The sequence below is a fragment of the Mesocricetus auratus genome, unplaced genomic scaffold (genome assembly GCF_017639785.1).
Source record: "Mesocricetus auratus isolate SY011 unplaced genomic scaffold, BCM_Maur_2.0 Super-Scaffold_100013, whole genome shotgun sequence".
Classification (NCBI taxonomy): Eukaryota; Metazoa; Chordata; class Mammalia; order Rodentia; family Cricetidae; genus Mesocricetus; species Mesocricetus auratus.
The window spans coordinates 32,243,473-32,259,441 of NW_024429196.1; the positions used below are offsets into that span (position 1 = coordinate 32,243,473).

General features: G+C 42.8%; 1 protein-coding gene across 2 annotated transcripts in view; it reads right to left on the minus strand.

Annotated features, from left to right (window-relative positions):
• The window catches only part of LOC101840180 (phosphofructokinase, platelet), a 64,055-nt gene that overhangs the window by 33,876 nt on the left and 14,210 nt on the right, over positions 1-15,969 (minus strand). For both annotated transcript variants that reach the window (XM_040755570.1, XM_040755569.1), the window contains exons 3-5: positions 4,906-4,983; positions 2,451-2,640; positions 714-879 (exon numbers count right to left, since the gene is read on the minus strand). In XM_040755570.1, coding sequence (XP_040611504.1) covers positions 714-879; positions 2,451-2,640; positions 4,906-4,983 — 434 coding nt within the window. The remainder of the gene's footprint in view (positions 1-713; positions 880-2,450; positions 2,641-4,905; positions 4,984-15,969) is intronic.

Below are 15,969 nucleotides of genomic sequence, written 5' to 3' on the forward strand. Positions count from 1 at the left end.
AGGCCATGAAGTTGGGAGTTCTGTTCTACAGAGGAAAAGTGAAGCCAAAGGCTGCCTGTATCCGTGTAAACACATGAGCATGAATGCTACAAACCAGCTCCATCAACACATGACTACCTTTCCTTGCAATGGAAAATCCCAATTGCCCTAAATCATCCTTCCTGTCCTAGAGAGGTGATGTGATTTTCCAGTGTCACAGAGTTCAGTGGACAGAGAACAGGTAAGGTCCAGACACATATGCAAAGGAACCCATGAAGCCCCAGCCTCCCTCAATAATGCTTGTTCCAGCGTTCCAAGTGTCAAGCTACCAACTCACAATACAAAAGGACCTGTCCGACTTAATATTTCACATGCTTTTCCTGCAAAGGCTTCCAGGACTCTGTAATGCCTCCTTGTCAGTCTATATCACTGCAGATGAACTGTTAATGTCCTACTCACACTCCAGTTGTCTGTAGCTGAGAATCCTAAGTGACTCTATAATGTCTCACTCCACTAACAATTGTGACAAACTCACGAAATCGTTCTCTTTTGTTATTATTCTATGAAATGACCCTTGGTAGAAGGGGGCGGGGCTTCTGGCATTGTTTATTATTATTTCTTTCTGTTTTCTAGTTCCTCTCCCATAAGCACACGGAGACTACTACTAATATGTTATCTAGGGAATGGGCAGAAGTCAGCAGTTATATCCTAATAGTTTCTGTGAGTCCTTTTACCTCTGGGCAGTGGTCATGATGGCATCAACAACTTCAATAATTCGGTGCAGAGCCGAATCTGTACCAATGGTCATGTCTGTGCCACAGAAGTCATTGTCAATGGAGCCCACCATGCCTACCACGTTGAGGTGGGAATGCTTCTGAACTGCATCTTCATCGATCTCGCCTGCATTGGAGACAAGAAATGCACGTCACACCCAGGAAAAGCCTCCACGCCTCCTTGTGCTCCACCAGATGTAAAAAGCAATGGCTGTGGTATAGACATCAAGCCTGTTAAGTTTGGTTTTTTATTAATTTCCCCAGAACTATACACACTCTGAATCAGCACCCTGAAGGAAAGAGAAACTAGGAGAAGACAGAAGGAATTACACAAAATGTAAATTGGCACGGGACACTGAATTATAAAATTTAAAAATCCAAAGTTTTCAATTTAAGATAAATACTTAAGTTTCTTAGCAGTGACTTTGGAAGATAATGATTTTCAATAAGGGCACATCATAATTTCCTAATTAAGTACTTTAGAAATGTATGGTCACCTTCATATAGATTTCTTAAAGATGTTTATGACACTGGTTAGTATGTTTGCAGCTAGCATACCTCACAGGATAAATACACCCTGTGTGGTAGTTCTACACAGATGAAATTAGAAGAGTGTGGGGGTAGGGCGGGGGTGGGGTAGGGAAGTGTCCCTAGGCCTTCATCCATGATCACCAGTGGGCTGGCGAATGAAAACATGGAGTAAGGTCTTTCTGCTCGATTTCCTAAGTAGATTTGTTTGTTTCTTTTTCAAGACAAGTTTCCCTGTGTGGCTTTGGCTGTCCTAGAACTCCCTCTGTATACCAAACTGGCTACCAATTCACAGAGATAGATTTGGAAGGTTTGTTTGTTTGTTTTAATGAAATTTAATGAAGCTTTATCTAAAGCTTCCAATTTTCACGAGTTGTTGTTTGAGCGACAAATTCTTGCTGGCTATACTTGACACAGAACTGGAATTATATATTAACAGCATTAAAGAAATAGAGACAACAATTCATATGGAGTTCTCAGACATTCATTCCTAAGCAACACAAAAGCGTTTTAAAATAAAAAAATGAGTGAAACCAGATCAGCATCTTCTAACTAAACTCTTGTAACTGTAGGTCTGGAAATGTCCAGCATAGCAGGAGGAATGCAGTATGATAGCTGGAACTGTGGGTGTTGGCACCCAAGGGTTGGTATGCACCCAGACCATGGTCACAGCTGCTTGGCTTCCTCTGAGTCTCCCCACTTAGAAAACGGGGGTGTATATGACTGCTGCCATAAGGGGTCCATAGGCTGAGCACATGAGGGGTTTGTTGTTACTACTGCTCCCATCTGAGGTACAGATTCAAATCTTGTGCTGCCAAATCCTGAAATAAAACCACAGCCACAACTTGGCCACAGCTGAAAATGAAATGGCACTGGGTGTAGTGGTGCACGCCTTTAAACCCCAGCATCCAGGAGGCCCGTACACTTGTGAGTTCAAGGCCAGTCTGGTCTAGTGAGACAAAGTCCCAAAAACTAAAATCAAATTAAAAATAAAGAGTTGACTCGAAAGTATGTATGCTCGTGCCAATTATAAATAACTCCTTTTGTATTCCTTTAAAGAAGGCACACGTTTGACTTTGCAAGCTCCTGAAAAGCGCCGACAGGGAAATGTGAAGCAGGCAGCTCAGGGAAAGGCAGTAACAGGAGCGGAAACAGAAATGGAAACCGTACCATTCTCAGCAAGCTCTTCCAGAAGTCCGTTCCACTCCTTCCGGAAGATGTTGGCTCCCGTGAGACTTCCGTCCCCGCCGATCACGCACAGGTTGGTGATGCCCAAACGCACCAAGTTACAGGCAGCTTTCAGACGCCCTTCCCGGCTGCGAAAGGCTTGGCAACGGGCACTCCCGATGATCGTCCCACCCTGGAGAGGACATAAATCACGCTCACTGACAGGAAGCCAGATGGATCAGCACACGTGTTTTCCTCATTTTCATCTCTGCCATCAGTCTGCTGTCAAAGCCTGAGTTCCCCATTTTAGTTCCACCCTGGAAATCGATAAGAAACACTCTAGCCTGATGCCCATGAAAGACTAATGGATGCCAACCTTCAGCTGAAAGGGACAGCGTTAGTGTCTACAGGGTCACCGCAGCCTCCCAGCTTGTTTGGGTCAGAGCTGTCCCAACAGGGGATGAACTGGACCAGGTACACACAGAGGGATGCATTAGCACTTCATTGGACATCAGCCATTGCAAACCTGTTCTGCCTCCTGACGGTAACCTGGCTGTCCTATGAGTCAAATCAATGAACCAAAGGAATATGAAAGGAGTACAGTTTCCATGATTTCATTTAAAGCTATAGTCCTGGAGTGACCCATGGAAGGCCAGGACTCTATCCAAGGGTGAGAGACAACCTATGCCTTCTCAGTAACCCTGCCACTCACAACCACAAGTGCATTTTCTAATTTGCTATCTCTATCACAACAGCAGGATGACTTTGTTCTGTGTTGAGAATGAGCTGAAGTCTTGAAAGCATTACTCTGCTCAATTATGGATGGGCCAAAATGTCCTTCACTGTCTTCCCAGGTATGTTAGCAAAGCTAAGAACTTCCAAGTGCAATCTCAGAGTCTTTGACATTTATTAAAGTATACACCCCCTTAGCACCTTCAGAGTGAATTTGCCAATTTTATTTATATTAAAAAGTATTCAAGTATGGGCAGTGGTGACACATGCCTTTAATCCTAGCACACAGGAGACAGAGGCAGATCTCTGAGTTAGAGGCCACACTGATCTACAGAATGGGTTCCAGTCAGGGCTACACAGAGAAACCCTGTCTCAGGAAAAAAAGAAAAAGAAAAAGTATAAATCAAAGGACAAGATGAGTCAGAGATTAATCCTTAGGTTTTAGAAGCTCAAGCCACAAAAAAAGAGCTTTTTATAGTCTTTCCTTCCTACATTATCCCTTTATTTTTCAACTAATTTGGACCCTTTCTTAAGCCAAAATGTTCCAGGAATGCATGAGGTGTAAGTTCCTTGGACAGATCTCTTTTAAATTCAAAGCAAGCAACTGTGCTGCCTGAAGTAGCAATTACTTCTTCCTTGTGCACAAGGCAGAATTAGCTGTGTCTGCTTCAAGCTAGAGCAGGGATGAAGTGTCCCTGTTAAATCCACAGCCCTAGGGGCTGCCAGGCACAATCTTCCCCCAGCTTTCACTCAGTGCCAAGGGCACAGAGATTTGCCAATGAACACATCGCACCAGCAAACCCAAATAACCTCTACATTCCTCTACTCTTTAAAAAAAAATCACCACAAGTAACACAATGAACAGTAGCTGAGTCTGAGGCATACAAGTCTGTATTGCAAGGATACATGAGTTAAGGTCATGTTGATGTTTTTAAGACTTAGATGAAAGGGCCTGGAAGATGACTCAGTGGTTAAAACTATTTGCTGTATAGTCATGAGGACTCTGCTCCTCATGTAACAAGCTCCCATGGAACAAGCCAGGTATTGCACAAATGGCTAAAACTCCAGCTCCAAGAGATTCAGCATCATTTTCTGACTTTCCTGTGCACAGGTGTAAACACATGCACATAAACTCACACAGGCACACACATACACACATGAAATAAAAAATAATTAAACCACCCATATTGTAGATTGATACCCCACAGGCAGTTGTGTTTAAACCCCTGGTTCTCAAGCAGTATTGTCTGAGGAGAATTGTGACTGTTTTGAGATTGGCTGAAGTCCAAGTGGGTTGCCGGAGTGATCTTCGAAGGTGATGACCACCTTGGCTTCTAACCCCAGCTCTCTGCTTCTAATCTGCCAAGATGTGAGAAGCCATTCAAGAATTTCCCTGTTACAAGCTTGGCCACAAGCCCCCTGCCTCCATGAACTGAACTACTCAGTCTCTCAGCTACTGTATCCTCAGATCCGTGAACCAAATGAATTCTCCCTCAGGTTCCTTCAGTCAAGTATTTGTCACAGAGACAAGAAAAATATGGTACACAGTAAGCAGTGAGTGTTTTCTGTCTTTATAGGTAGTTTAAAACAATGAACTAATTATAATTTATAATTAGCTAGCTGGGAAGGGAAGATGCTTTAGAACTTACTGAAGCTTAAGCATGAAATGTTTCAAATTAAAATGTTAACCTTAATAAAGAGAAACAAAGAGCAGCATGACACCTACGATTTGCAGAATGCTGGAGACACTCTCCCACTTGGCTTCCACAATATTGGAGCCTCCATCCACCATGCCTTGGTAACCCTGGATGAGAAAAAAAAATGAACATCTATTAAAAAGACACCGGACTTTATTATACATTAATAGACTCACAAGTTACATAGAACAGGAATACAAGTGACAATGAGCCTAGTTTTCAAAGTGACCATTAGAAGACAGTGCAATGCAAATGTTGGCTAAAAGTAGTAAACCATGGTTAAATAACAAAAGCTTTCTTCATTTCTACAAAGCCTGGAAGGGAAGGAAACAAGAAATAGAACAGCGGCCTGGATGCATGCTCGGCCCATGTGTCAGATTCTAACTCCGACCATGATGAAATGGATCCTACCTAGAGTGCCAGTGTCTTTATCCAAATTCACAAGCTTCTCAGGCAGAAAGAAAACAGGGAAAGGTGCAGCCAGAGCCACAGTCATAACTCAGGAGCACTCCCAAAGGACCAGACTGAAGGGCTTGGACACAATGCTAACATGAGGACTGGCCAAGCTCCCAAACCATTCCAACAAGGAAGGTCTGGCATTCAATGGTAGGGTAAAATAAGATGCCCAAGGAGAGAAGGTGGCCACAGCTTACACACTGAACAAGAGGACCAGCTGAGTGGACAGCCTTGTCTTTTTCCTAATTTTAGTGGAATTGCTTTCAGTTTCTCCATTTAATTTGATGTTGGCTGTAGGCTTGTTATAAATTGCCTTTATTATGTTTAGGTTATGTCCCTTGTATCCCTGATCTCTCCAAGAGTTTTATCATGAAGGGATGTTGGATTTTGTCAAAGGCTTTTTCAGCATCTAATGAGATAATCATGCACGCCAGCATGTGTGTGTGTGTGTTTTTTATTTCAGTCTGTTTATATGGTGAACTACACTGACTGATTTTCATATGTTGGGCCATCCCTGCATCCATGGAATAAAGCCTACTTGATCATGGTGGATAATCTTTTTGATGTACTCTTGGATTTCGTTTGCAAGAATTTTTGCATCTAGGGGAAATGATCTATAATTCTTTGTTGCATCTTTTTGTGGTTTGGGAACAGAATAACTCTGGCCTCATAAAATGAATTTGACAATGTTTCTCCTGGAATATCGGGAGGTCAGAGGCATCCTGAGATTGTCGCAGAGCTTGATTTAGGCAAACCTTTTGTAGCATCATTGTCCATGTATTCATGCAGCATCCACACTCAGAGAACTGCTCCCTACCCAGCTGCTACAGGGTATTTTATTAATTATGCCAAACAGTGAACAGAAATGCTCTCTTCCTCTTACTGTTTTAATTTAAACATTACATTTCGTTTGCTCGTTGATACAAAGGCTAATACAGTCCAGATTGGCCTTGAATTTTCTGTGCAGCTGACGATGACCTTGAGTGTCTGATGCTTCTGCCTTAGAGGTGTACACTGTACTGGCACACCCAGTTTTACTTGATGCTGGGGATTGAATTCAGGGCTTCCTATGTGCTAGCTCAGCCCTAAATAATGATGTGATACCTTAAGTTTTGTTTGTTTGTTTGTTTTTTCTAAGAATTTTGCAACTTAGAAAACAAGGAGAATGCTCAAAAAGCCTTACCTCATTGAATGGTGATTGGCAATAATTTAAATATTTTGCATAATCTAGATATGTATGGTGAAGGAAGCAATTTTAAAAAATGAGACGAGAATGACTCGATTACTATTGCATTTGAAGCTTCCACTCCACTGTACTCGTGGTAACTTGCTAGGAAATGACTCACTCTGTAGTTTGCAAAGTCATTGTGCTCACATCACAGCAGAATAGTAGCTGCCACCTGCAGCTTTAAGCTGCTTTTACTAAAAAGAAAAGATTACCAAGTTAGAACTAATTTTACCCTAATTTAGTATCATGTAGAAAGTTAGATCATTTTTCCCTATTGAAACAGAAGGCTAAATACTTATTTTAATGTAGCCAAAGCATTTTCTAAGATTCCATTTTGTACTCTGCCTTCAAAACTAGTTTTATGACTCACCTAAGTAAAGCAAGCCATTGAGTCTTTTAGAATCATACTAAGTTCGTAACCAAAGAAAAGTTACTGGCTTTGTTTACTCTTCTTTAGAGGATAATCCTAAGAGACCCCTGATCAGGTCATTCACTCCCATGAAAACACAGGTCACAGGCTCTATGCTGAACATTACCTGACTGGGTATCCTGATTATGAAGGAATTCATTGCTATATTTAGGGGACCTTGTGGTCACTTTGTTTAGCTATGTGTGCCTCTTCCATAAACAAAGTAAGACCCAGCCCACTCACAGGTAGTTTTGAAAGTGACCTCATTTTTTTCCAAAATTAAAGGGTCATATGGAAAATTACCAACTCATATTAAATTGAGTCTTTTTTTTTTCTTAGTCTTGTAGGATAGATCTATGGTGAGTTTCTTCTCATCTGCAGGGTGCTGTCTCAATGTGAATTCCTGAATTTCTCTGCTACAAAAAAAAATGCTTTCAGGCAGGCATGTAGAGAGGCTCCGGATGGCTCTCTAGTTTCACATTCTATGAATATTTATATTAGTAAAACAATCATTTATCAAAACTAGCTGCTCACAAAAAAAGAGACTCAGAAAAAGTCCTCTATGTCCATTGCTTTCTTTCTTTTTCTTTTCTTTCTTTTTTTTTTTTTTCCCTTGGCTTGAGGCAGGGTTTTTCTGTGTAGCCCTGGCTGTCATGGAACTAGCTCTGTAAACCAAGCACTAGCTTTGAACTCACAGAGATAAACCTGCCTCCTGCCCAACATTTTCTTTATTTTTAAGATTTTGTTCCATTTATGTGTGCGTGCGTGCTGCATGCGTGCGTGTGTGTGTGTGTGTGTGTGTGTGTGTGTGTGTATGTGTGTGTGTGCGCGCGTGTGCGTGTGTATCATATGTGTACAGGTACTCTTATAAGCCAGAAGACGGCATCAGATCTCATGCATCTGGAGTTAAAAGCAGTTGTGAACCTATTGGGGAAGGTGCTAGGAACTGAACTGCAGCCCTCTGTAAGAATAGAGTAACAAGAACCATGTGGGATTTTTTTTATTTAAACATAAAATTATAGTTTCTTCATTTTTCTTTCCTCTTCCTCCCTCCAACCCTTCCCATGCACCCCTCCTATTGCTCTTTCTATATATTTGTATGTGTGTATATCTCTATGAATATATATATTCCTAAATATATAAATATAAACTGCTCAGGCTCTTTATTACTAGTGTGTATATGATTTCAATAGGCATGCTAACACAAAAGAGAAATCTAATAAGGTCTCAACCCTACACAAAGAACTATAGGCAACTAAGGAGTTCTGAGAGTAGGAGAAATAGTCTTCCCTAGGGAAGAGCCCCCAAACTGGTTATCCAATACCAGTCAGCCTTGAAATCATGTACATACAAGCAAGTACTGGGCCATCTCTCTAGTCCCAACCCCATTTTTTTCCGAGACAAGATCTCTCTCTGTAGCCCAGACTTGTCTGGAGGCTAAATTGACCTCCAATTCCTGGGAATCCTCCTATATCAGCTTCCTGACAATGGAATTACAGGCATGAATCACTAGGCCAGGATTACCAGTGATTTTTTTTCAAATTCAGGACTGTGGCTTGATTTTGTCCGTGGGAAAGACTCATGCAGAACCTGAGAGTGTAGAGTGTTTCCTTCCCTGACCTAGAGGGCTCTGATCACCTCTCTCCCAAAACTCTGAACTCAAGTAAAGAACTTCACAGTCATCCCATTTTAAAAATGTTCTCAGTGTCTTGATTACTTCATGGAAAATTCCGATAGAGAAAGAAGCCATACAGCTTGTTCTTGCTAAGGATGGGTCAGCTCTAAAGTTAGGACATGGCAAGCCATCCTATAGTCCTGTACTTGGAGCATGAGCAAACCCATAATACACTGACTTGATTTATTTGATCCTTTGGCATTATTAGATTTCTTTAAGCCAAAGCTCACAGTGCACAATTCCAAGAACACTATAAACCTAACAGCTACAGCAAGAAGGAGGCAGGTCAGCCTTCCTCCAGGATAACAGTCAATTCTACATGGGTGATTATGACACCAATGTCCTCTATGGAAACTTACTCAGCCTCACTATGACTATCACAGTGACCATGGTGACAATAGAGACGGTAATAGTGTGTGGAGAGAGTCCATCTTCTTTTGCAACTTAACAATGTTGTGAGTTTACACTATGGTCATGACATTTGACATTGATGGCTGTAGGAATTATCTGACCAGAAATGGCATATAAATTTAGTGTAGGGGAGGGCCTGAGCTCTCCCCGGAACAAAATGACAGACTCTAGAGATCCCCCAATCCCCTGGAGAATGGAGTGGGGATTGGGTGGGGGGCTGGGAGGACTGGGGGGGGAGTGGGGGTGGAGGGGAGGGAGAGGGAGCTGGGACTGACATGGGAAGCAAGCTTGCTTCTAATTTAAATATATAATAAAAAGTGAAAAATATATTTAATGTAAGATACAGCATAGATTTAGCATTTAATAAAAAACAGTACTCATACCTGCTGCTATTATCATGACCCAAGACATAGTGTAAACAGTGTTCCAATCAAAGGGGCAGGCACTGATCATATGAATTGGCCTTTTATAAATCAATATAGATTAACCAGTATAGTTAAGAGTCATGCATGTTAATACAAGGGCTGGGCCTGGCAGAGTGTACTAATGCCTACAGGAGTCGCATGTGGTAATCAATACAGCTCCACCCTCAAATGCCATTGCTTTTAGTTTTAGGCAGAATAATCAGTGGTTAATTAGTGTGGGTACTCAGGAAGTTCAAATGCATACAGTTAGGTTAAAAATCCAGTGATGTGCTTAAATGAGATGTGAGTAGCATTTTGCTTGAATTTTGAAACTTTGATGGGGGAAGTGAAAGCCAGCATCAGAAGAGAAAGAATAGCATTTGATACAACAATGAACAGCAAAGAGATGTTCAAAAGTCAGCACTGGACCTGAACAAGGGTGAGCTCATGGATCCCAGACTGATAACTGAGAGTCCAGCATGGGACTGATCTAGACCTCCTGAATGTGGGTGTCAGTGAGGAGGCCTCGGCATTCTTTGGGGCCTCGGACAATAGATCAGTATTTATCCTTGGCATCCAGATGGACTTTGGGAGCCTATTCCACATGGAGGGATGCTCTCTTAGCCTGGACATATGGGGGAAGGCCCTGCCCCGGATGATATGACAGACTTTGGAGATCCCCCATGAAGGGTCTTGCCCTCCCTGGAGAGTGGAGTAAGGATTGGGTAGAGGGTTGGGGGGTTGAAGGGGGACGGGGGAGGAGGGGAGAGAGGGAGAGAGCGAGGATTGACATGTGAAGCAAGCTTGTTTCTAATTTAAATTAAAAGTCAGCACTGATACAGTGCCTGTTTTCAAGTCAAGGAATCTTAGAAGCTGACAATGTCCATGCATCTCAAGAGCATAATTATTACCCAGATCACAGCACGGGACAAAAACTCACACTTCAGAATTAAAAAAGCAGAGGCTAGACAAGGCTTTCATGGATTTTTCTGTCACAGCTTAGCATTTCTCACTTTAAACACCAGGCTTTGGGCGTGCATTCTTTTTGGGAACAAGAGTCATCATTCCTGTAGCAAAGGGAGGAGTGTGGAGGAATATTTATCAGGAAGGGGAAGAAAATGGTGCCAATCCACTAGTCAGCATAGAACCTTCTTTCCTTTAGTTTCTTGGGCTTGAATATTCCTATTTTATGTTTTCTTTTGGAGACAGTCTCCTGCAGCCCAGAACAGCCTAAACCTTGGAGGCTGCCCTTAGCTTTTGTTGTTCCTGCCTCCACCTCCTGAATGCTGGCATCTCAAGTTTGCTGTGTTGGGTATCAAAGGCAAAGCCTCATGCACTGTACCAACTGTGCCCCATTCCAACCCCAAACTGCCTTATGAGGATATAAAGTCAGGCCATAGTGCTCAGGGCCTGAAACAGGCGAAGCCAAAACGACAGGCTAATCATTCAAGTTCAAGACGAAAAGCCAGTCTGGTGGAAAACAGAAATAGACATGTCAACTGGAAGTGAGAAGGACAGCAGAGACCCCCCCAGGCCTCTGGAGCCACAGGGGAAGTGACAAAGGTAGCATTTGGGTAGATCTGTGAGGACAAGGTAGTAACAGTTCTCCTCTACCTTGATTCTTTACATCTAACACATGTCCAATTTGGAATTAAAATTTAGAATAGCAAAAAGATTAGATGTTAAAAAGGTAAGAATTCTGGACTTTATTCACAGTGCAGACTGAGAGACGAGCTTGGACAGCATTTATAAATGGCTGCCCATGTACAATATCAAGCTGCTAAATCCTTCATTTAAAGACAAAAGACTTTTAGGTTACCTTTTTTGCAAAGATCTCTAGAAATGGTTCTTTTGAAATCCTCAGAAGACCTTCAGCAATAGGATAGTAAACCCACATATTAAACTAAGAATAACAAGAAGCCTGTCTTCTTCAGCCACGATGGGAGGGACAAGTTTAATTTCACTTTTTTCCTACCCTGGGTGTAACACACCTAATCCAGGGTTGCCTGCTCTGGACATAATCTTCTCTGTCACTACTGAGTAGCTATAGCCTTTGGTGGGCTTTTAAGGAAAGAGCCCAGGTTAAGAGCAATTGAGAGAGAAAGTAATGAACAAATCAGCTCATAGAAAAAAACTGGGGTAACCCACCAACCCTTCCCATCTCTTCTGGAATAGCGCCCAAGGGCTCCACATGCATCACACGTAGGCCTGACCCAGATCTACAAGCTGCAAGTAGCAGCCAGACCAAACAGCTCAGCCAAAGCAGGCATCAGGCTTTGGCCAGAAACATCAGAGTAATCAGGTTCATACATTATTCACACACATTCGGAAGAAATGGGGGAAAAGGAACATATGGATGAGGATGAAGATGAGGAGGGGAGTAGCAGAAAGGAGGAGGAACAGAAGAGGGAGGGAGAAGGAGAACCCGCTTTTTAATTAGTACTAATCCTTTTAACTGTTCTAATCTGCTGATAACATTGAACATACTAGGCAAACTGAGAAACTAGAGTATACATGAACAAACGTGTTGGTATGAATCACTAAATGAGGCTTAAAAACATTGAGAATAGCAGTCCCTACCAAGAGGGACTGTGCCTCCAGGGAACAGTACTACCTGGAGACAATCTTTAATGCCATGATCAAGGAGAGGAGGCGCCTCTGGCATGCAGTGGGTAGAGTCCTATAATGTACAGGACTCTCATTCACCAAGCCTGATAACCCATCCCAACCATAAAGTACTGAATGAGGTTAATCAAGAAGCCTGAATATTAGACAACTCATGATTCTCAAAATGTCCAGGAGTACATCACTTGAGTCACATGCCTCAGTTCTGGGCCTGGCCACAAACCAATGGAGTCAAAGGCAAGCACGTCTTCTTGTCCTGCAACCAGCCAGCAAATAGCCCCTTTGGGGCTAGTACTCAAAGCCCTTCCACGCATTTTCTACCAGTGAGGGAAACAGAAGATTTCTGTTTTCTTCCTTTTCTTTTTTCCCCTTGTCTCCCCCATGCCCCCCCCCATTCTTTTTTCTCTTAGGGGTTTTTGAGGCAAGATCTTATGTAGCCCAGGCTGGCCTGGAACTCACTAGATAATCAATGACGACTCCGAACTCCTGAAGCTTTCCTGCCTCCATCATACCCAGCACAATCATCACCCCCATGGCTCAAATGAGGACAAAGGATCAAAGGATTATTCATTCATTCCCAGGCACTGGCTGCCTGCTGGAGATGCACAGTCCCTTACCTAACCCCTGGAAGAGTTATGCTAGGATTCTAAAGTCTTGCATTTTCAAAAGCAATGTGGGTATGACTACAAATGTGGCCTGAGGTGATTAGGAGCTCAGTGGAGGCCATCCCTGTAGGTGTTGGTTTCTGTAGAGAAAGGTACAGTCTAGTCCGAGCCAGGATTATACTCAGCCTCATTCCAGGGCATCAAGGCTTTGCTGTAAAGCAAGTGAGGTAAAAGCTTACATTTTCCAATTCTCTTTGGACTTTAAAATTACAGACGCAGAAGTTTTACATCTCTAGAGATGATGACACTCCCAACTGATATATCTCCAGTGAATACTTATTGCTATTAAAGAGAGAATCTTACACTTGTGCCAAGTCCTACAGGATCATTGACCTCTCTCTCATACTGAGGCTTCCAGCTCATTTAGACTGGACATCTACTCACCAGCCACAGGGAGCCTATGAGTTATGCACCAATCTAATAAGCCCTGTCTTATAATTACATATAGTTGGTTCTGTTTCTCTAGAGAACTCTAACGACAATAGTGTAGAGAATGAATCTGATTAACTTCAAAAGATCAAAAGTATTTCATTGTAGGACCATAAGATGTTCTCCCTAACAGTTCTTTAATTTGTAAATGTGTGGAGTCTGGTAGACACAGGTCTGGAGATAGCTAGATATCAGCAGAACTCAGACAGTCACAAGACAGGATGAAGAAGAACAAAGTACAAACACACAAGGCAAAACAACTGCACCCAGGGAGCATCTGAGAAAGCACAACGGCTTTCTCAGTCTCTGGCACAGGTTAAAACCTCACACAGCCAACGTGTCTTGTCCAGATAACTGCTAGTCCCCTCCCCAACTAATAACACTCAAGACAGAGTTAGCTCTGATGTAAGATGTCCTTCTGTGTGCTGCCAATTGTGTTGCTTTTATTGGTTGATGAATAAAGCTGTTTTGGCCTATGACAGAGCAGAATATAACTAGGCAGAAAATCCAAACAGAGATACAGACAGAAAGAAGGTAGAGTCAAGGAGAGGCTATGTAGCTGCCAAAGGGATAAGATGCCAGAACATTACCAGTAAGCCACAGTGACATGGTGATACACAGAGAAGTAAAAATGGGTTAATTTCATTGTGAGAGCTAGTCAGTAATGTGCCTGAGTCGTGGGCCAAGCAAGTTCATTAGTATTAAGGCTCTGAATGTTTATTCGGGAACTGGAGAGTGCGAGAGAGACCTCCATTTACATGGATCTTCAGGAACAGTGGGCTTCTCAACATTGTTTGACCTGACACATGTGGCCAACTGATTTTTCAAGGCTGAGGGTTGCCATGTTGGGTTTAAAATGTGTTAGGCAGAATCCTGCTGCTACCCGTTGGATGCCAGGAAGAATCCTACCTTTAACAATGAGATCATCAAAAATGTCTTCAAGCAAAGGCAAATAAATGACCTTGGGTCTAAGTCACTCACAACTAGGCTTGGGGGTTGCAGGGCTGAGATCTTTCTGGCCCTGCAGAGGACACAGAGAACACTAACCGTTTGGTGGAGGATTCAGTTTGACTATGAAGTAACAGAAGTAACTTCCGCCCTAACCTCATACACCCTCCAGAGCCACCAGCAAGATCAAAGCAGTGACTCATGGAGGAACTTTCTCCTTTCTTAGGTGCTTAGCTGCATGCAGCTAGAGCAGAGGACACTTGCTGTGGCCTGTGTGCAAATCACATGGGCTCCTGGGGGAGCATTCTGTAGAGCATTCTGTAGACTCGTAGTCGCTAGCAAATTTGAAACTGCTGCTAATTTTAACAGGAAACCTCATCTGGCACTGCTCCAACCCCAAAGAGCGAATTAAAACCACATGTGCTAATTAGGAACTGCTCTCGAGCCAGAATGCACAAGGCAGGAGAGAGCAGCAGAGAGGGTGGGGAAAGGGGGAGAAAACCTACCTCTGTGTTCACATGCAAGCTCTCAAACAGAACAAAAAGAACAACACAGAGGTCCAGGGAAAATAAGGTGGTGACACTTAAAGCCTAAGTGGCCCAATGGATAAATCAATGGCCTTCTTCCAGAGACCCTGACACACAAATGCAAACTCTAAGGCAAGGAGGAGGAGGAGAAGAAGGAGAAGGAGGGCTCGTGTTCTGTGTAGCATGGATCCTAATCTGCACTGACACCCCACGGAGCAGAGCAAGAGATGGCAGGATCAGGATTGGAGCCCAGGCATGGAAATTCACAGGGAGAATTTGACCTTCACATGCTCCAAACAGTAAATGTTAAACAGTCTAAATGGACCAAGGGTTAGAGCCATTGTTTTCAACCTGTCCAAATGTAATAAACAAATATCACAGCCACAGATTTTGAAGAGCAAATTAAAAAACAAAGGCTAAACACATGGGCAAAGGAATATAGGTGTAACGTTTCACAAATGGGGAGATGTTGAGGTAAACACCAATGTGGTAGTTTGAATGTAATTGGCCCTGGTAACCTCAGAGAAGAGTGGCATTATTAGGAGGTGTGGTTTAGTTGACGTAGGTGTGGCCTTATTGAAGGAAGTGTGTCCCTGTGGGGATGAGCTTTGAGTGCTCAAAATAATGCCCAGTGTCACAGTCTACTTCCTGTTGCCTGCATACCAAGATATAGCCAGCACCATGTCTACCATTTTCTCCACCATTATGATAATAGACTGAAAATGTAAGCTACCATAATTAAATGTTTTCTTCTATAAGAGTTGCCATGGTCATAGTGTCTCTTCACAGCAACAGAAACCCTAAGACAACCAGCAAACAGCATTCAGACCCCTGTCTGTAGGGATCTGATGTGACCATCTCTGGAATGTTTGGGTTAAGAATTAGTGTTGGCAGGGGAGGGCCTAGGCAAATGATGACAGACTTTGAAGATCCCCCGCATGGAAGGCCTCACCTCCCTGGGAAGCAGAAAGGGGATGAGATGGGGGTCAATAGGGAGCAGGGGAGGAAGGGAGGGAGAGGAAACTGGGTTGACAAGTAAAACAAGCTTGTTTATAATTTAAATAAACAAAGATAAAATAATGAAAAGAATTATTGTTGGAATGCTTTCAGAAAATGCTTCTTCGGTCAGAGGTATCCATCACAATGGTCATGGCTTTTAACTGATTGATGCCATTATCTACAGGCCACAGTATTGATCCAAAATGCAGAATTTTAAATAGCAATGTAGATCTGGAAGTAGCTTTTAAGAAATAGGATTGGGTGGTGGTGGTGCACACCTTTAATCCCAGCACTTGGGAGACAGAAACAGGCAGATC